Here is a 19,765-nt window from a genome sequence, read left to right on the forward strand (position 1 = left end):
CTGAAAAGATACAATCATTCCGAAGCTTCCAGATTACCCAAATGTAGGTTGAAAAGATAACCTGAGTGACTTTTTGCTTGGAATGGGATGAAGACGCAACCTTGTGAAGCAACAGCAGATCTTTCAATACGCATACCGATGATCAAATATATACATCAATACGCAGCCGATGATCAAAGTATACAAATTAATACCAACTAAATGTGTTTTTCTTTCGAATTTAGTATTGATGGCTAGTTGGTTACTATTCTACATATTTCGTACTCGGTCACAAAAAATGCCAAAAACTTCTCAACAAAAGAAAGAACAAATATTGAGTGGTTAAAAAGAATAAATTAAATAAAAGGAAAAAGAATAATTATATATGGTATTCACTCGTGATGAATTGAATCCTAAAATGACTACTTTGTGGAGAGGAAAATTGTGAAGCAAATGACTATCAAGGCACAAGTTCATTCATTTCCGTTTCATCATCTTTATCCATAGCCAAAGTCAGTTCTTCTGCTCTTTTAGCTTGATCTCTCCAATTGGTTTTCACCAATGTATACATCATTAATGATGCACAAGCCAACTGTGATGCGACTAGGCCTAACCATAGGCCTCGATAACCTATCTTCAAAACGAAAGCCAAAACTATTGCCATCGGGAGTCCTATGAGATAAAATGCTGCAATATTTATTCTAACCCCAACTTTAGGTCTAGCTGAGCCTGTTAATGCACCGCAGGCAGCAGTCTGCGGTGCATTACCCACCTCAGCTAGACCTGTCCATGGGAGTGATGAGGAAAGCAAGGTGAGAACTTGGACCTCACTTGTATACAACTTTCCATAAACATTTCTTAAAGCAACGGATAATGCAAAGACCACCAATCCATAAATAAAAGCAATGGATACCCCGGTGATTGCAGCAATTTGAGCACGGGTAGAGTGGCCTGCACCTAGCTCATTTCCTACACGTTGTGATATACTAAGGCTTAAAGCAAATGGTATGACATAAACGACGCCTATAGTTTGCATGATTAACCCAGTAGCCGCCACACAAGATTGGGGGTTCTCTAATAGTCCACTAAGGAAAAGAATGATCTCATACCACCACCATTCCAAACACACAGAGAGTAGACTAGGTATAGCCATGCTCAACAATGGCCCCCAACCATGAAAAATTGAAGACAAACTAGCCCTACTCTTAGCAGCCCAAGGCTTAATAGCGGATTTTGACATGAAAAGATAGATCAACAATCCGATATTCATGTTATAGGTGTAGCAAGTCGATGCCATAGCTATACCTTTAACCCCCATCTTTAAGTAATAAATCAAAAAATAGTTTATAGGGAGATGCAAGATGGTGGCACAAGTTGCAACCATGGTGGCAGGGGAGTTCAATCCCTGTGCACGTAAAAAGGACCGTAGTGGTGAGATGTGGGCTAGGGCTGGTAACTCCGGTAACGAGAATACTAAATACATTGCTGCTACCTTAGTGATCACGCGGTCTTGGCCAAGCAGATGGAATACAGGCTCCATGTTTAGCCATAAGAAGGTGATAGGTATAGATGTAAGCAATAGTAGAATAAAGGTTTTGATGTACATTTGGTTGAGGACTGAAAACCTTTTGGCACCAAAGGCTTGAAAGCAAATTGGGTCCATGCCCATGCATAAACCTTTCATGATGGAAAGACCTGTCACATTTGCAAAGCTTATGGCAAGAGCACCTCCTGCTAGTTCAATTTTCCCCATGTGGCTTAAAAATAACATGGAGATTATGGACTTTGAAAACACAAGGTAAGTGGTTGTTGCTACTGGACATGCTGCCTTTCCAAGTAATCCCATCTCTTCTATTACCTGTATATATGCATGAACCAATATGACTTGTAATTAGCCACAAAAAGAACTTATGCTCTTTTTTCTTCATGAGAAACGGTAGTACACATTAATTTCAACCATATACATTTGGTATGTGTTTTATATGGAAAACGCTAAATGAAACCCTTATGGTTTCACTTAAAAAAATTGTACATTTTCATATCAAAAATTCACCCCTGAATTTAATAGTAAGTGTACAACTCAACTATTTAATGCATTTTCACGAAAGCTCTTAAATCTTCAATTAGCAGAACCCATTTTATATATGTATTAAGGATGCTATGTACGCTATCTAATCAGAATATTTTAGATTAATTCGATATAATATATCTAGATTCTTGCAACGTTAGATTTCATCACTATCTATAGGTTGAAATGTCGTTGCAAAAAACTTGATTACTTACTCAAAGGGGCATAAAGATTATGGACGATCCAATACTTCAGTTTTCATGTCTATAAGTCGTTTTCAAACTTACTTTCACTGTTAATTAAGCATGCTATAATATTATGGGAAATGCTAAATAGTATTTAACGTGCATAAAAAAGCTTGTACCTTCCATATTAAAAGTCTGTCCCCTGATTTTCATGGTAAATGTACAAACAATTTATACACCTTAAACACAGCCCTAAGGGCTGTATTTATCAAACCCCTAATATTATTACTAGATTGTAGACCCTTATCAAATACACATATTTTACAACATTATTAATATATAAATTAGTTTATTGAACAAAAAAAAATACTTATACGTTAAATGTAAAATATACTTAAAAAAGAATTGAGATATTCCAATGTGAATACTGAATGCTAAATCATATCAAGACTGGATGGTGTAGCAGAGTTTCCTTTATGTAAACTCCTCTAGAGAAATGATATTTTAACTTTGATTACACAATTGATCGAGTTCTCATTGATGTTTTGCCAAAAAAAAAAGATATTTTCGTTATCCATAATTGTTAAAAACAATAAAAATAGCCACTAATTCGTAGGGTTTTCAATGATTTCATGTTTTGTGATTTTATTTGTAGGGTTCAGTTTATATAAGAAAAATCTGTATCATAAATATAGTTTGATTTCAATTACTAATAACAACAATAATTATCGTAGTTATAGTTTATTAAAGTTACTAATAACAACAATAGTTTTATGACAATTAATAATACAAATGTAAAATAGTGATATAAATTGAGTTAAAGTGTAAATTGGTAATCGAAAACCAAAAAGTGTAAATTAATTTTGACATGTGTTGATTTAATTAATATTGATAAATTGAGGGCTATGATTGGTTAATTGAGGTTAATTAGGTCAGTTGCCTTTTAGTATATATAATTTTACAATTATATATATATAATTTTCATATTTATGTTAATCTTAACTATATTCTTAACTATAGTTAACAAAACTTGTACTTGAATTAAGGATTACTTAACAATGGTGTGATTATATATAATATCTACTTTTACAATTATCTATTCCTTATAATTAATTTTGTGGTTATGGTACCATTCGATTGCGCATGCATTTGTTTACATGATTAAGATATTAAAAAGGTGACAATCACCTTATAACAATGGCACGTGATATTGAAGGTGAGGGTCATGACATTGGTTTCAAACTTTCAATAAATATTTTTGAACTTTTGAGGTTGAGTATCAAGACTTTTAGAATAACTAACTTTTAAAGTACAATTTCTGCTCAAGTGGACAAAATAGAAATCAATTTCAACTGTGAGTTTGAGATAAGTCACATGGGCTATTGGGTCACCTATTGTAAACAGTTAGTGGCGTTGCTTCAATTAGAATTTATGCCATCTTTAGGCTTATGCCAACGGTCTCCTTCGTGAGGGTCGTCGACGAGGACTGCCCAGGGGTGGCTTCGTGGAGGTCATCAATGGAAGCCTTCGATCCATCGAAGGGGAAGGACGGAGTGGTGGCTTGTGTGTGGGGTCCAAAAAATCATTCTTTTTTTTTTTTTATAGTGTTTATATAATTTTAGGGTTTATCTGATAATTATATAATTTTGTTAAATATAAAGTAAGAATAAATAAAAGTTAATGAAGGATAAGAAAGAGATGAGTAAGAGGTAGGGTTGGCAGTGAGTAAGTAAGAGGTGATTTAAGAGAAAGAAAAACTGATGTGCAGTGAGGAAGAGAAAAATGATGGTGTTTTGGGTTGGTAGAGACCTTATAACTTTGGAAAATATTCTGGTTAATTCGTGTAAAGTTATTTGGTTAATTCGTGTAAAGTTATTTGACAGATCGAATATTATAAGGAAGAGTTTAGACTATGTTATATTGACCAGATCCACATTAGAGAGTCTCTTCACCCAAAAGCTAGTAGGAGGAAAACACTTTAATAGTCTGCCCTAAAGCCCGACAACATATTAAAGGAAAATCTTGGCCATTTTAGACTCGAACTTAGTCTATACTCTCTTATAAAGCATATTGGACATCTATTTTAGGAAATTAAGCACATTTTTCAGTATTCCCATAATACCCCTTACACCCTTACTTAAACATAAAACCCTTATATATCCTTTTTCTCCATTCTTTCTAATCATTACACGCTCTCATCAACCTTCTATCATCCTCCGCACCGTCCTCTTTTTCCACCGCCCCCTCGATTTCCACCACAGCCTCCCTTTTATATAGTCTACGCCTTTTAGCCGCTGCAACGCGCGGACACTATGCTCGTCTTCTCAAATACAAGCTCTTACAGACAAATTTTCTTACTATTGGACTATTAACTCGTGATTAATTAAGTCAAATAATTAATGTCAACATATTAGATTCAATCGATCTATATTAAATTTTATATCTAATTTTTATTTCTAACGACTCATCCATCACCACATATTGTACGAGTATATTTTTAGTGGTGTGAAAAATATACAAGTACGCTAATCTTCAATTTTAGCAATTAAATTTTGATAATGACAATCGTAGGACATGGGAGCTGTTAATAAAATGCATATAATGTTTATACTTTTCATATAAAAAAGTCACATCTTATATTTTATTATAAAAATCATATAAAATCTTATATATGCTAATGACAATCCATAGTATATACGACTGTCGATAGGAAAACACTTAACTGAAAAAGTCTTAAAACTTGTTTGACAAAAAATATAAGTACGACAATCAAGGAAGAAGTTGACAAATACAAAACTTTGCTATAAACACCATCTTTTTAGTAATAAGAAGGAACTCATGAAGCACCAAACAATACAAATAACAAGTTTTCTATTTGAAAAAGGTAAACATTTGTTAGTGCACCAAACAATTGAGAAAGACTCCCCAAACACACGTACAAATTGATTGGAAAAAGAAAATATATACATATGAATAAAATCAAGAAAAATGTGAGTGATGTATGACTTCACGTGAACCACGTGATTTATTTTAACATGATATAAACTCTGAATTTTGTAATTTTTATCTTTATTTTTACTCTATATAATAAAAAAGTTACTTTTTTTTTTCTAAATTTCAAGTTACAACTTTGAATTACTGAAATAACCCTTTTTTCTTATTCATTAATTTAAAAATCTCTAACTAATATATCTATAAATCTATGATATTCTTAAATCTCAACCACTCATTTTTTTTCCCTCTCATCAAATCTCAGCCACTCATTTTTTTTTTCTCCCATCCATAAACCATTTTATTTATCTAATTCATTCAAAATCTTTTATCTCAAAAACCGTATATCGATACATTATAAAAATTATATAGGTGCTCTTAAATTTCATGTTCTTTCATTAGAGATATTATTTGATATACTTTCGACAAATTTTTAAATCCGAGGATAAAGCATGTACGACTATCACATTCTATGACTTATCACCTTCTATAACCCCGCAATGCGTGAGTACTTTCTCTCGTAAAATATAACTATTTTATGCATGTTAATTACAACTTATTACAAAAATATATTGAAAAAAATGTGGTTTTTGTTTAATGTTTTCTTTAATAAATACCAAATACAAGAAAATGCTACATTAATTTCAAGATAAACACGATTACTTGTTTCTTTACGTCTTGCTCATCATTTTCCACTAGCTAGCTTTCTTGTGATATCTTTAATAACTTAATTACGTAGACGTCTTTAACGTTAATTTGTATGGTACGTACCATCTTAATTACTTTTCAATTTTCATATGATTTCAATTTTAATGTTCTTGGGAACGTTTGCTATTTGTAGCGAGAATACAAGTTCACTCAAACAAGAAAATGATGTACTATCAGAAGAAAATCTTAAGTAGCTAGCATTATATTTATTGAAACCCGTAAAAATTAATGTAAGATATTGCATTTATAATATTCTTAGGATCATGTTAATTTGTTAGGCCTCTACCAACCATGAACCTTATCTTTCCTCTTCATCACTGTTACATCAGTTATTCTCTCTCTTAAATCACCTCTTCCTCAATCACTACCAACCCTACCTCTTCCTCAACTACCAACCAAGAAAAAAAACAAAACAAAAACAATAAAAAATGTATTTGGCCCCATAATCACCACCTTTCTCTCGTCCTTCCACTTCGACCCAAAGAAGGATGCCCATCGACGAGCCACAAGAACAACCCCTGCCAATGGAGTCCTTCGTGGACGAATCTGAGGAAGAGCCAACGATGAGCCGTTGGCATGGGCCTTAATAACATGAAGAATTGACTTCTTTTTATCATCATATTATATTATAATAATTTCACTTTCTCTCATAAAAATGTTAGATTCAAAATTATCATTTTCCCCTTAATAAACTAATTTACATGATCAATCCTTTATCTTCTAAAATATCTTCACTACTCCTTTACATCAATTACATTAAATTAATTACTTACACCGACCACCAACAACAGTCCGTCACCACAACGACCGCCGTCACCACCACCAATCGTCGTTACCATCAAACCGCCACCGCATCGCGCGGGTATAACGCTAGTCTTTATGTATAGAAATTACGTAAATTACTAAAACTAATTGTTCTAGCCAGAAGTTTATTACAATTTCTTAATACTTCAATTCTTTCTTAAACCAATTTACCCTGCCTTGACAGAATTGTTGTATGCTGTCTTTGTATATTCTTTCTCTTATTAATGTTGCTTGATAATTGAGTGTAAACTTTGCCACATTGATTCGAAAAGCTTGTGGTTTACTAGCAAATGAAAGATCACACACTTAAGTTCTTCACCCCTAGAAAAATGAGGACCCATACTTACAGATAAGACATACAGTAGTATATATATATATATATATATCATAGGGATGGTAATATAAGATTTTTAGGTACCTAATTAGTTTAGGTATGATGAAACACTTACATATTGTTTTATTAATCCATAAAATTCATAGGGCCCAAACATTTATTCATTAATTAATAAATATTAAAAAATTTGTATGTGATGGGTTTTATACTATCACACCTAAACTTAAGTGACGTATAACCTTATATTCACTTTTTCATATATTATTTGCAAACTTTAAATATCCAACATATTGCATATATAGTAAACAATTATACCTCGTTTTACTAGATAATAAAATGTGATACAATGTACGTAAGCTAGACAACCAAAAAAAAATGTCGTAAAAAAAGATTAAATACAAATTAAAGCTAGCTTGCTTGCATATTTTCTATATGATTTAATTAGTTAAAATTTTTATCTTTTGTCAACACATATATATTGTTTCATCAGAACAATATAAGTTGTATAGTTCTAGAAAACGAGTACTCAAACATGGTTTTATAAAAGAGCGAGTGTAACTAATACAAAAGACAGATCTAATCTTAAGTCACAAACTTGCCGAACAAAATGATCGAGCCAAAGACAAAGAGAGAGCCAATATATCACTTAATTAATTGAAGCTAGAATATTGCTAATTAAACACAAAGACTTGTCACCTTGGTTAAGAAAAACCATTTTGTACTTAAATCTAGCTTTACTCTTACTATATATATATACACGTAAATTATAAACGTATTGTCACAAATATATGTATATCATGACCGATCAAATCAATCTCTTTTTACATTTTGGTTATTAATAGGATCATCTCATATGTCATGTATGTTTGTAAATATTGCATGTGAACTGTTTGTAAGTGTGGCATTTCTCTTAAACTAGGAGTATATATTATTATTATTATTATCTCGAACGTAGTAAAATACTGTATTATACGTACAGTATATAATTAAAGCGAGAGTGGAAAAAGGAACCTTATTTACCGGTATGCGCCGGAGCAGACCACGAAAGAAGTTAACTTGTAGCTCATCTCCATTGTCGTTGTTGCTAGACAACTCTTTAACTTGACTATGTTCGTGATCGTTTATAATGATATTCTCATCAACATTATCTCCATGAGCTCGTCCTCGAGATGCGTCCATTATTCACATGCCCGGCCACTCTGTACGCACATACATACATATACAACAAACACAAACTTGAGAGAGAGAGAATCATTAAAACTCAAAAGAGTAGAGGACATGGAGAGTTTTGGTTATTGTGAACTAAACCAAAAAACAAGTATTTTTTTCTTTGTATTTATATGAAAAGTATTCCTTTTTGAATCATGGGCTGTTTGTACGTACTTGTGTAGGAACTTTTTAAAAATAATATCCCCTTCAAAAACTCAGGTATTCTTGCAGAAACTATGCATATAAAACATAATAGATTGATTATATATATATATTAAAACTCAACCTTAATATGTTTTATTAACAGTTTTTCGTGGGTTATTATTGTCGTATTCTTGGCTGCATACTGCTTATTCTTCATGCATTCGCCATGAAGTCTTCCAGACAAGATGATGATGAGTAGTAGTGAGAGCTAGCTAGCTAGCTAGTTTCATATATGTTTATCGTGTATGCATGTGTGTGTATAAATATATGTGTTTGTAAGAGAGAAATAAAGTGTGCTTGTGCGTATTATATAAATATGACTTTTCAAAATAAATAATAAAAAATTTTTATGTCTTTAACTAAGCAAATCCATATACATATAAACTAGCTGTGTTTCTGGACAAGAGCATACATTGATTTCACCTTTTTATGAACTTTATGCAAAGTTATTTAAATATAATAGGTTTATATATACAAAGAAAAAGTAAAATGCTAAAAGGAAATTGCATTTGACTATTTGAGATAATAACTTATTAAGACTAATGAGAAGCTCTCATACGTGCTTTTAGTTATCTATGGATATTTTTTGCGGTTAAAGTTTGTTTAAAACTAAAGTTTTTTTTTTGTGTATATATATCTTTACTTAAAGACATGTTCTTTACTTGTTCAAAACTAAATTTGTCAAAAGTATATCGAATGATATCTCTAATAAAAGAACATGAAATTTTAAGAACACCCATATAATTTTTTTATAATTTATCGATATACGGTTTTTGAGATAAATTTTTTTAAATAATTTAGAGAAATAAAATGATTTATGGAGGAGAAAGAAAAATGGGTGTTGATATTTGAGGGGAAAGAAAAATGAGTGGTTGAGATGTATATAGATGTATTGCATATTATGTATTAGTAGGTGTACATTGTTAAATAGATGAAAAAATTTGAAGAAAACAAATGTTTTATAATGTAATAAAGATATGACTTTTTTTTGTGTATATAAGAACATATAACGATGTTTGTAGGTAAATTAATAGATTTGATGGATTTATAAGGATTTGTAAAGATTTTTAAAGATTTATAAGAATAAAATATGAAAGTTGAAGGACGCCTAATAACACTTTTAACATTGGAGATACCCTAAGAAACTTTAGTTGTAAGTGGCTTATGTTCTTATACTCCTTCAAACAGGGGATGTCTGTCTAGACTAGTAGTCCTTCAAATCGGTTAAATTGGTAGCTCAAATAACATGGATGTATGATGATGTGATTATTTTATACGAGTAACATAATGGGGTCACTTTGGTCCAATAGATATGATGTGCCTGAAAACATGTAATTCCCCACATCATTAGTTTGATGAGTTACAATCCAAACTAAGAAGTTGATGAGTTACTAACAATAGATGGAGATTAGCTAGGATCCAAGAATATTCTACTATTTGTAAATGATATTACGGTACGTTTGGTATAGTATGTCAATGTGGATGAATTAATTAAATACTAACATGATATTCACGTAATACGACGACAGCTACGGTGTGATGGTGACGACAAATTAATGATGATGGTGTTGGCGACCATTGATAGTGGTGGTAGTGGTATAGGTGATTGATGTGAAAATATTTAAAAAACTTCTTGATTTACTAAAATATTTGCCAGTCTATCATTTTGATTCTTAAACTTTAAACTTGTAGGTTTACCGGAAAAAAACATTTCTTGATCTTTATTCATTGTAAAATTTACCAAGATATTTTTTTTATTCAATTTTTATTGGACATTTTTCGTAGCCTTTTTTAAGCAAGCCATTTATCGATAAATTTTTCTTGGTATATAATACATCTAGAAACATTTCTAGGTAACATTGATCAAGTTCTATAAAATAGCCGGAAATTCGAGGTAACTTACTTTTTTCCACTTGCTTAAAATCCAATTTTTACGCGAAAAACTAAAATTTGGGAAGCGTCAATATTTTCGAAGCAAATGTACGTGTGGATTAGACATTTCGTCAAATTATTATAACTTTTTAACCCATCTTAAAATCAAAGGTTTACATGAAATTTCTAAAAGGGTAGTTTCGTTAAAGCTCAATTGTAACCTCCAAAACTTTTATTCTGTTTATGTTGACTATGATAGTCGGTAAACCCTTCTTTTTATTTCGTTATATGTTTCACTTGACTTTAATATGTGTTTATTTGCTTAAAATGACTTGCATGTAATTATATTTATCATATGCATATATGTATTGTAATTGTAGATTATAAATGTAAATAATGATGTACTTACGTTCCGATATGCATATAGAACACTTTGTTTTATTGCTAGCAAAACAAATTGGTCTTGGGACCGGGGAGACTCAGGTTCCAAGCCCGAGGAGGTAAAGTTTACTTATATTTATTGTGGGTCATTTGATGGATTAATAGAAGGTTTTTCTCCCATGTGGTTCTTTGAAAATTTGAATGACATCCTGCCCGAAGGATGTAGGGACCGATAAATTGGATGAACGAGCTCTAACCATTCAACGTTCAAAAAAATTTCAATGTGAACTATCGATATCTATACTATATTAATAAACAAACTACCATCTACTCTTTTCAACTCTCTACCTTTAAAATACCCTTAATTTTCAACACATTCCTAAATCACACACTAAATCTACCAAATATATCCTTAAAATATTTTACACGCATAGTTATCCAAACTATCTATCTCCTTTATTAATTATATTCCACCTGGTATCTCTATAATATTCTTAATAAAGTTATTTACAAAAGATACATCTCTTAACCATAAAATAACTACACTACAATTTATGTCAATTATTTTTAGATTAATAACCACATCGTTACCATCACCACCATTAACACCCCCGTTGCCGCCACTACCGCTGCATTGTGTGGGTACCCATCTCGTGTAGTTAGAAGCGTACTCCTCAAGCGTACTCGGATAGGAGTACTAATATGATGGATGGTCCACTAGAAAGTTTTCACGTTGTATATATGAACAAAGTGACGAGCCTATGAAAAAAAACACAATAATATAGTCATTATAGTCGAGATGTTCTGGATGTTGGGGAAAGCTAGTACTGCTGACTTAAAGTTTTTATGACTTTAAGCAAGATCAAATTTGAAGGTATACTTAATTAGCATTCAAATTAAAACAAACAAAAAACACAAGAAAAAAAAATTAGCTCAACTAACAAAAAATATGTGTAGAAGTTGATAAAAAAAAAATCAACAGAGAATTATATATATATATATATATATATAATGGAACTTGACTCAAATTTCTCACACTGATCCTATTATATAAAAAGTTAAAGCCTTCAATTTTTAGCCGCTAATAATTGTTGAGCCGGCTATGGGGTGAAGCCTCATTGACGATTAGTCGTCCCTAAGGCGATGTTCTGTAATGCCCATGGCAGATTTGACTCGGTCTTCAACTGAAGTGATATTTACTAATGAAAATAATACAATGATGGTTGATTCATAAGAATTGTTGACGTGGGTCAAGTACAAAATCATGAGCTTTCAAACAAGGAAAGTGATATTTATACCACATATATCAATTAATTTACTATACATATGTTTTATTGGCTTATACAGTGTGTTTTAAAAGTTGTACTGTATGATAAATTTATCAATATTTGTGGTACTATTATCATTTCCCTTCAAACAAAACCTACACTATTGTTGTCATGGAAATCAAGATTTTACAATATTTATGGTCAAGTTGATAAAGATAAACAACAAGATTGTGAGTTTGTGACGACTTCTAAATAAAAATCAATCATGTGTGTTAACTGAATAAAAACTATATACTTGGTTACTTACGATTCTTTGCATACATAATATGTAAAATCGTAGTGTAACTAAATAAGGCATGGCCCTTGAGGTACATCATAAGCTAAAAATCAAATTCCTAGATCCAGTAGAAGCTTGTACGGACAACGGGGGGCAAATATAAGCTACTTTTTGTCACTAGAAAATATACACACAATAATTGGCACCAAATTGAAGTTTTATACATGAAAACTCTTGCATTATTGACCACTTTATGACTATGGTGTAATGCTTTTGGTTGATAAACTAGTGGAGTTAAAGTATCTTTCTTATGGGATTAATAATAACCCATCTTTTAGTATGTACTTGTCTCTACTTTATCACTACTATTAAAGTTATAAATATTGTAAAAGTTCCTGGTTAAGATGCTCTAAATAATAAGCAAAGTAGATGTTTGAGATGGTGCTGACGATGGACCTAACGTGATAAGTACAATCGTTTACTGGTGGAATTTCATAACATTGTTATTATATATATATATATATATATATATATAGTTTTTTTTATAATTGGAGGCCATTCGCTTTGTCATAGCGACCTTTGGGGATCATAGTGGTCCTACATGTTTACAAAAATTACGACGAGTAAAATGGAGAAATGATAAATCATTTTAAAATAATAGGCTAAATTTTTTTTAATTATTAAATGAATACAGGTAAAAAAATCTGGTGATAAAATTGAGAAAGAATATCAGTATAATTTATATGTCACCATTTAATAATTTTAAGAAGATTTTTAAGCTATTTTTTATGAGCATAAATCATTTTCAAGTAAAATGTTTGGATTATTTGCACAAAGTAATAAAAAATATTCTATAAATTTTTAAATATAACACACATATATAAAAGTTATCTAAAATAAATTAAAAATAATATCATTAGATTGTTATTAATTATGGAAATAAATTTTTGATTTTTTTTTTTGATAATTTGAAAATCAAGTATCAAGATTATCTGAATATAAAAATTCGGTCACTCAAATATTGACATGTGTAAAGTGTTTATATAATAGATAGAATAAAATTTTGTCTTCTATCCTGGATTACTAGTTGTATTCTAATTAAAATTTTTAAAACAAAATAAAAATATATAATGTATATAACTTTTATCGTTATTTGTATATTATCTTGATATTAATATAAAGATTGTGAATCGACTAACTCAAAAATACATAAATAAGAGTATCAATTGCATTAACATAAAAAGAGATTTCATAAAATTATATATAAAAAAATATTTTCTTTGTCTCCTCTAATAAATAAAAGAATATTAGCTTTTTGAATAATTTTATTATTAACCGATACTCATATTAATATATTTAATGTCAAAGGTAGTGATACTTCAACTTGGAGGCCGGAGAACTTGGGTTGGGAAGTATTTAACTTCACCTACGTTGCTCAAGCACAGCTAAATGTTCGGAGATAACAAAGCATCCAAAATTAGCAAGCCATTCAATCTACCTTCATAAATTCCTCTTCTATTTCGATTTTCGAGTACATTATAACCTCCCCTTTGCCAATCTATCATACGATTATCCTTTGTAGGTTACCAGTGTCATAAAAGTAAAAAATGTTACTTTTAGATATTGTTTCTAGGGATATGCACGGGTCAAAACCCGGCTCGACCTGTGACCCGTGAAAGCATGGAAAATGGAACCGTGACCCGGCCTGTGAACGTTCGGGTCGGGTCCGGACAGGTCACGGGTTTACTTCACAATTTTTTTGTTTTTGGCTTTACCCGCGACCCGGCCCGTTAGTGTTTCAGATGAGCCGGTTCCGGTTCGGATCACGGGTTTCGGTCCATATTCGTTTTCTTAAAAAAACAATAACAAAGTCTCTTTTCACACCAAAAACTACCTTGTCTTGTCCCTATTTTTGTTAATATGCTACTGTCTGGTTAAAAGGTGAAATTGAGAAGAACAATGAGATAATAAGGAAAATTTAGTTAACATACATACAATAACTGAAATTTGAATGCGTATACAAGTTAATATCAAAGGAAAATAATAAATTTACAACAACTTTTAGCTTTCCACAACAATGCTTGTTTTATACAGTTGTACACTGTACAGTATAATGTGTACAGTTGTTGTGAATAACAAAAAAAATGTTAGAAATATCACTACCCATATCAAAAACATATGACATAATAGTGGATAAACCATTATATCCTACATACAACCATTAAAAGGATTTGATCATTTGAGTATTTTTTTTTAAGGTGAATTTCGTTCGAAATTTCGTATCGCGATTCGACGGCGGAAGGTCTAGAATACGTTGTTTTAACTGGGTCTGCGTTAGAGAGCTCCCTCGAAGTAGAAATGTCTATTTTAAATACCCGATGGGGGAAAACCCCCTACTAACCCGCCCGAAGGCACGACGATTAATAAGAGTAAACCTTGCCCCCTCAGACTTGAACCTAGGTATGCCCAAACCAAGCTTTCATAAAAGGACTTAATTTCTATGTCTTTTCCAAGGCTTGAACACAATACTTCATGCAAAGGGTTGATAAAACTAAAGTTCAAGAAATACTTAATAGTATAGTTTACCTTTTAACCATTATTATTATTATTATTATTATTATTATTATTATTATTATTATTATTTCCCAATCAACATTTTAATTTAGTTTTTATCTTTATTTTTTTGACCATCATTTATATTTTTAATTTTTGGCTCCCACGAACTTCTTAATTTTTTTAAAATTTTTTGGGTTTGTATATTTTATCATCAAATTTTTTAGTATATACTATTTTTTAATTTTTGGGTTTTTAACTTTTTAGGCTCCCTTGTTTTTATTCCCCTCGTACAAAGGTTTTAATTTTATAATACCACCTAAGTTTTGTGTCTCATACTTTGAGCACTAAATTTTCCCCCGACATTTTAAAGTTCCTAACACAGATTCAAGTCTATATAAACAAATCAACAAAGTTAATCTTATAATTAGCAAACCAAATCAACCAGCAAACAAAAGCAGTAAATCACTTAACTAACTTTATAAACAAAACTAGAACAACTACTAATTATAGCATGTAAGAAAGCACAAAAGAACATAATGGTTTTTGAAACAATGTTACTCACCAACCTATGTGGTATTATATATATATATATATATATGTATATATTTCATCTGGGTCAAATCTAACACGTTTTATATTGTGTGATTCATGTCAGTTACGTCGAACTGATTGTTGCGTTTATATGTGATTGTTTCTTATAAGTATTTTTATAAAGTTTTTATGTAGCAAATTCTTATTTCACCTTAAAAATTTTTTTATTTAATTATGATGTCATATATAAATAAAATAGAAATAGCTTTTTACATGTTTATTAAAAATATTAATAATTTATTTAAAGAATAAAAATTCTCTTATATAATATTACAAATAAAATGTCTTTTTTATTTAGTTTTATTAACTATATACAGTGCTGGCTTGACTATGTATTAAGGTTAGGCATGAGCCTAAGGCCCTCAAAATACAAAGGCTTCCATATTTTGGATTTGATGTTTTAGACTGTAGACTTTTGTGTTAGATAATATTACTATACAAGGGTGACAAGAATGCCCAAAAAAAACAAATAGGCAAATAAACATCATGACCTTATGACTAACCTTTAGAAAAAAATACACCACACAAATGAACTTATAACCTTCAAGGAAAAAAAGGAAAAAAAAAACGACTATTAAGAAATCGAAAAGTTCGTCAGCCGATTTTCACTCTCAAAAAAGATTTTCAACAATGAGTTAGTGATTAAATCTTGATTACATGAAAGACTTTCTCCTAAAAATGGTGCAGAAGTTTGCTTCTTTGCGTTTTTTTCACATATATCAACCTAGTTTATAAGATGAATTACTTTTTTTTTTGTTTTCTTTTGTTTACTTTAATTTGTATGTTGATCATTTAGGCTCCAATTTAATCTCGTTTAAGGCCTCCAAATAACTTAAGTCGGCTCTGACTATATAATTATCGTGTTAGTTGAATTATTAAAGTTATATTAAATTATAATGTAAACATTATAATTTTAAATTTTTAATTAATATGTCCGGGTTAAACTGATTAACTAGTTAAAATATAATAATAGTTTGTTACTTAAACTAAAAGCCAAAGCTCTTAACAAATTTTTTGAAGAACATGCAATATGTCTTATAACACGTTATACCTTATAAATAGAGCTCTCACGCCTATTGTATACAACAATGTATACAGATAAAATAATATAAGTAAGTGTAATTAACTATCTTATTGTTATAGTTCATTGATACACGATATGCATATATTATTTCAACATAATGTATATATTTCGGTTGTTCACATTAATTTCTCGCCTATATATAAATCCAAGTTGCTCTTCATAAAAATTTCTTACATCAAAACCATGCATACAAAAAGAATAAAGAAAAGTGACAAGTTAATTGTTCTCTACGATGGAAAGAATGATGACAAACGTCTTATATATCATAGTGGCTTCCACGATGATGTCGATGCTCTATACAAAGGCTGCTATTCAATGTCCCGCCGTATCAAGCTACTTTGCTCCATGCGTAAAGTACCTAATCTCGAGCGGTGGTGAGGTACCACCGAGATGTTGTGATGGACTCAAGTCATTGAACGGGGTTGCACGAACAACTCCTGATCGACAACAATTGTGCAGTTGTCTAAATAACTTTTTTAGATCTACTCCTAACATTAACCCTGATAATGCTGCTGGTCTTTCTGGGAAATGTGGTGTTAACATGCCTTACCTTAGCCCCAAGACTGATTGCACCAAGTATGTGATCAAATTAATAAACTTGTTTTATATAATTTTTTTTCATAACCTTATATATGTCGTGTGGATTGATTAAGACTAATGAACTCATCCTCTCTTAAAACTAATAGTGATGAACCCATATATATATCCTCTTAATATGATGAATAGTATTTTTGGTTTGAATTCACAAATTTTAAGATTAATATGATTGAATGTTGGCATGATGAATTAATTAACTTATAAAAATATATAAAACAATTTGTACCAAATCGATTATTTTTTCTATCACAATTTAGTGAAGAACAACTTTGACGATATTCATCTAGATCAGTAGATGTATAACTTGGAATATGATGTCATGATCTGTTAGTAAATATTTATTTCTCATGTTCAGAAATGGTAATTATATGTATACTATCATTATTTAGCCGTATGCCACTAAATATGTTTTAAGGTGTTTTATTATATGTACAACTAAAAAACTAGCTAGCTACTGATGCACGGATCATCATCCATAATTTTTTACTTAATTTATACAGTAATTTATATTGTTGGTATGTATGTTATATATGGTTGAGTACCTGAGTTTGCCATCTAAAGAAAAAACGAAAGTTGAACACAATTTAAAATAATGATGTTATATTTTACTATATGCTTTGGCTTTTGCAGGATACAATGACTATGACCTTGAATGCATAAAAACAGAAAAAGACTGTCGATGTGTCTGTGGGAGATAAAAAACCAGAAGTTATAAATTTAAATCTTATAAAATATATAAGTAACAACTAACAATAGATACATGAATGATAAAAGTGCATCACATATTGTACTTAGATGTATATAATGTCTTTATTATATAATGCTATAAATTGGCATCATATTCGTTGAGTTCGGCCATCGATCTCAATCTCATTCTCCTTATATATCAACTAGCTTTAGTTCATGACATGGAAAAAACTAAACAATATATTGATAAAACAAAATGGTAAATAGGTGAGATACCTCTGGTCTTATGAAGAGTATTGGTATTCTGAACATTCATGCTTGATAAGTTACCATTTTCACAATATATTGACCTGTAACCTTTATATATGGGACATATGGTAATATAGTGACACTACCACTTAGTTTTTACGCATTCGTATACATTGATTGAATACTTTACTTTAGTTTTATAAGTATTTAGAATTTATAAATGATTAAAACTTGCACTTGCGCACGCGAAATTATTTTAAAGATACAAAGTGTTTGCACATGGAGACTAAGATTATGATTTATAAATATTTTAATATTTTTAATAATTATTTAAGATCCTTATATTTATGTTAGTTAATACTTAATAGCATGTATATATTATTTTTGTATGCCACAAAAATTTTAAAGAACTAACACAAACCGAAATCAACTGATATATTTGTCCCAAACATAAAAAAAAAAAAAGAAAAAGGTTTCAATACTAGTATAAACCGAACCGATTGATATGTGTTTGTCTCAAACGTAAAACTATTAAAACAAGTCTTTAGGTTTTCAACTTTTTAAGGACCACATTTTTATACACACGAGAACGGTACTCCCACGTTGCGGCGGTGATGTAGCCTGTAGGTGATGACGGAGTGGTGATGTAATAGCGGCGGTGGCGGTGGCAGTTATTGGGTGATATATCTGACGGGCTCCGTCTTTTGCCGTTCGTTGAAAGTATATTAAATTACCACTCTAATGAAAGAGATAATTTTAAGAACACCCATATAATTTTTATAATTTATCGATGTACGCCTGTACGGTTTTTGAGACAAAAGATTTTAAATGAATTAAAAAAATAAAATGATTTATGGAGGAGAGGGAAAAAATGATTGGTTGAAATTTGAGGAGAGAGAAAGTGTATTATAGTTATTTTAGGTAAATATATAATAGATATGAGGGACATTTTGGGCAGATATTTAAAATCAATATTGTAAATTTAAGTTCAATGTTGAAATATAAAAGAAATCTGCTTTATAATATTTATAGACATACGTATATCTAGAAAAAAAATTTTGAATTTAAATCAAAGTATGAGTTTATATATATAGAGGAAAGTTATTTTGAGAACCATAAAAAAAAAAAACGCGAGAATCAATCTGGGCCACACATCTCATCTCCTTTTTTCTCTCTTATCACTTTCATCCAAATTTTTCAAAACGTTTTATCTCACAAACCGTGCATCGTTAGACGAAAAAAAAACCATGGGTAGTCTTAAAATTTCGTCCTCTTTCATTAGAGATGCGACTTGATATACTTTTGACAAACTTTTAAATTTCGAATTTTTTTTTTTTTTTCGAATTTTTTTTTTTACCTGCACATGTGTAGGATGTGTATGATGTATACCCTACACATGTCCTGCACATGTGTAGGACGTCCTACACATGTGTAGGATATACATCCTACACATGTGTAGGATTATCGCTAAAAAAAAATTAAAAAAAAATCGAAATTTAAAAGTTTGTCAAAAGTATATCAAGTCGCATCTCTAATGAAAGAGCACGAAATTTTAAGACTACCCATGCTTTTTTTTTCGTTTAACGATGTACGGTTTGTGAGATAAAACCATTTGAAAATCAATGGCCAGGATTGGTTCTCGCGTTTTTTTTTTTTTGATAATTCTCGAAATAACCCACCCCTATATACCTATTACTTTTGTAAACAAAGTTGTAATTAAA

At 30.5% G+C, this 19,765-nt stretch overlaps 1 protein-coding gene across 1 annotated transcript; it reads right to left on the reverse strand.

Annotated features, from left to right (window-relative positions):
• Positions 1-439: 439 nt before the first annotated feature.
• On the reverse strand, positions 440-8,257 carry LOC122609487 (protein DETOXIFICATION 53). Its single transcript, XM_043782532.1, is given in 2 exon segments — positions 440-1,837; positions 8,081-8,257. Coding segments are annotated over 2 exon segments (1,575 nt in total).
• Positions 8,258-19,765: the final 11,508 nt, after the last annotated feature.

The sequence above is a fragment of the Erigeron canadensis genome, chromosome 7, assembly GCF_010389155.1.
Source record: "Erigeron canadensis isolate Cc75 chromosome 7, C_canadensis_v1, whole genome shotgun sequence".
Classification (NCBI taxonomy): domain Eukaryota; kingdom Viridiplantae; phylum Streptophyta; class Magnoliopsida; order Asterales; family Asteraceae; genus Erigeron; species Erigeron canadensis.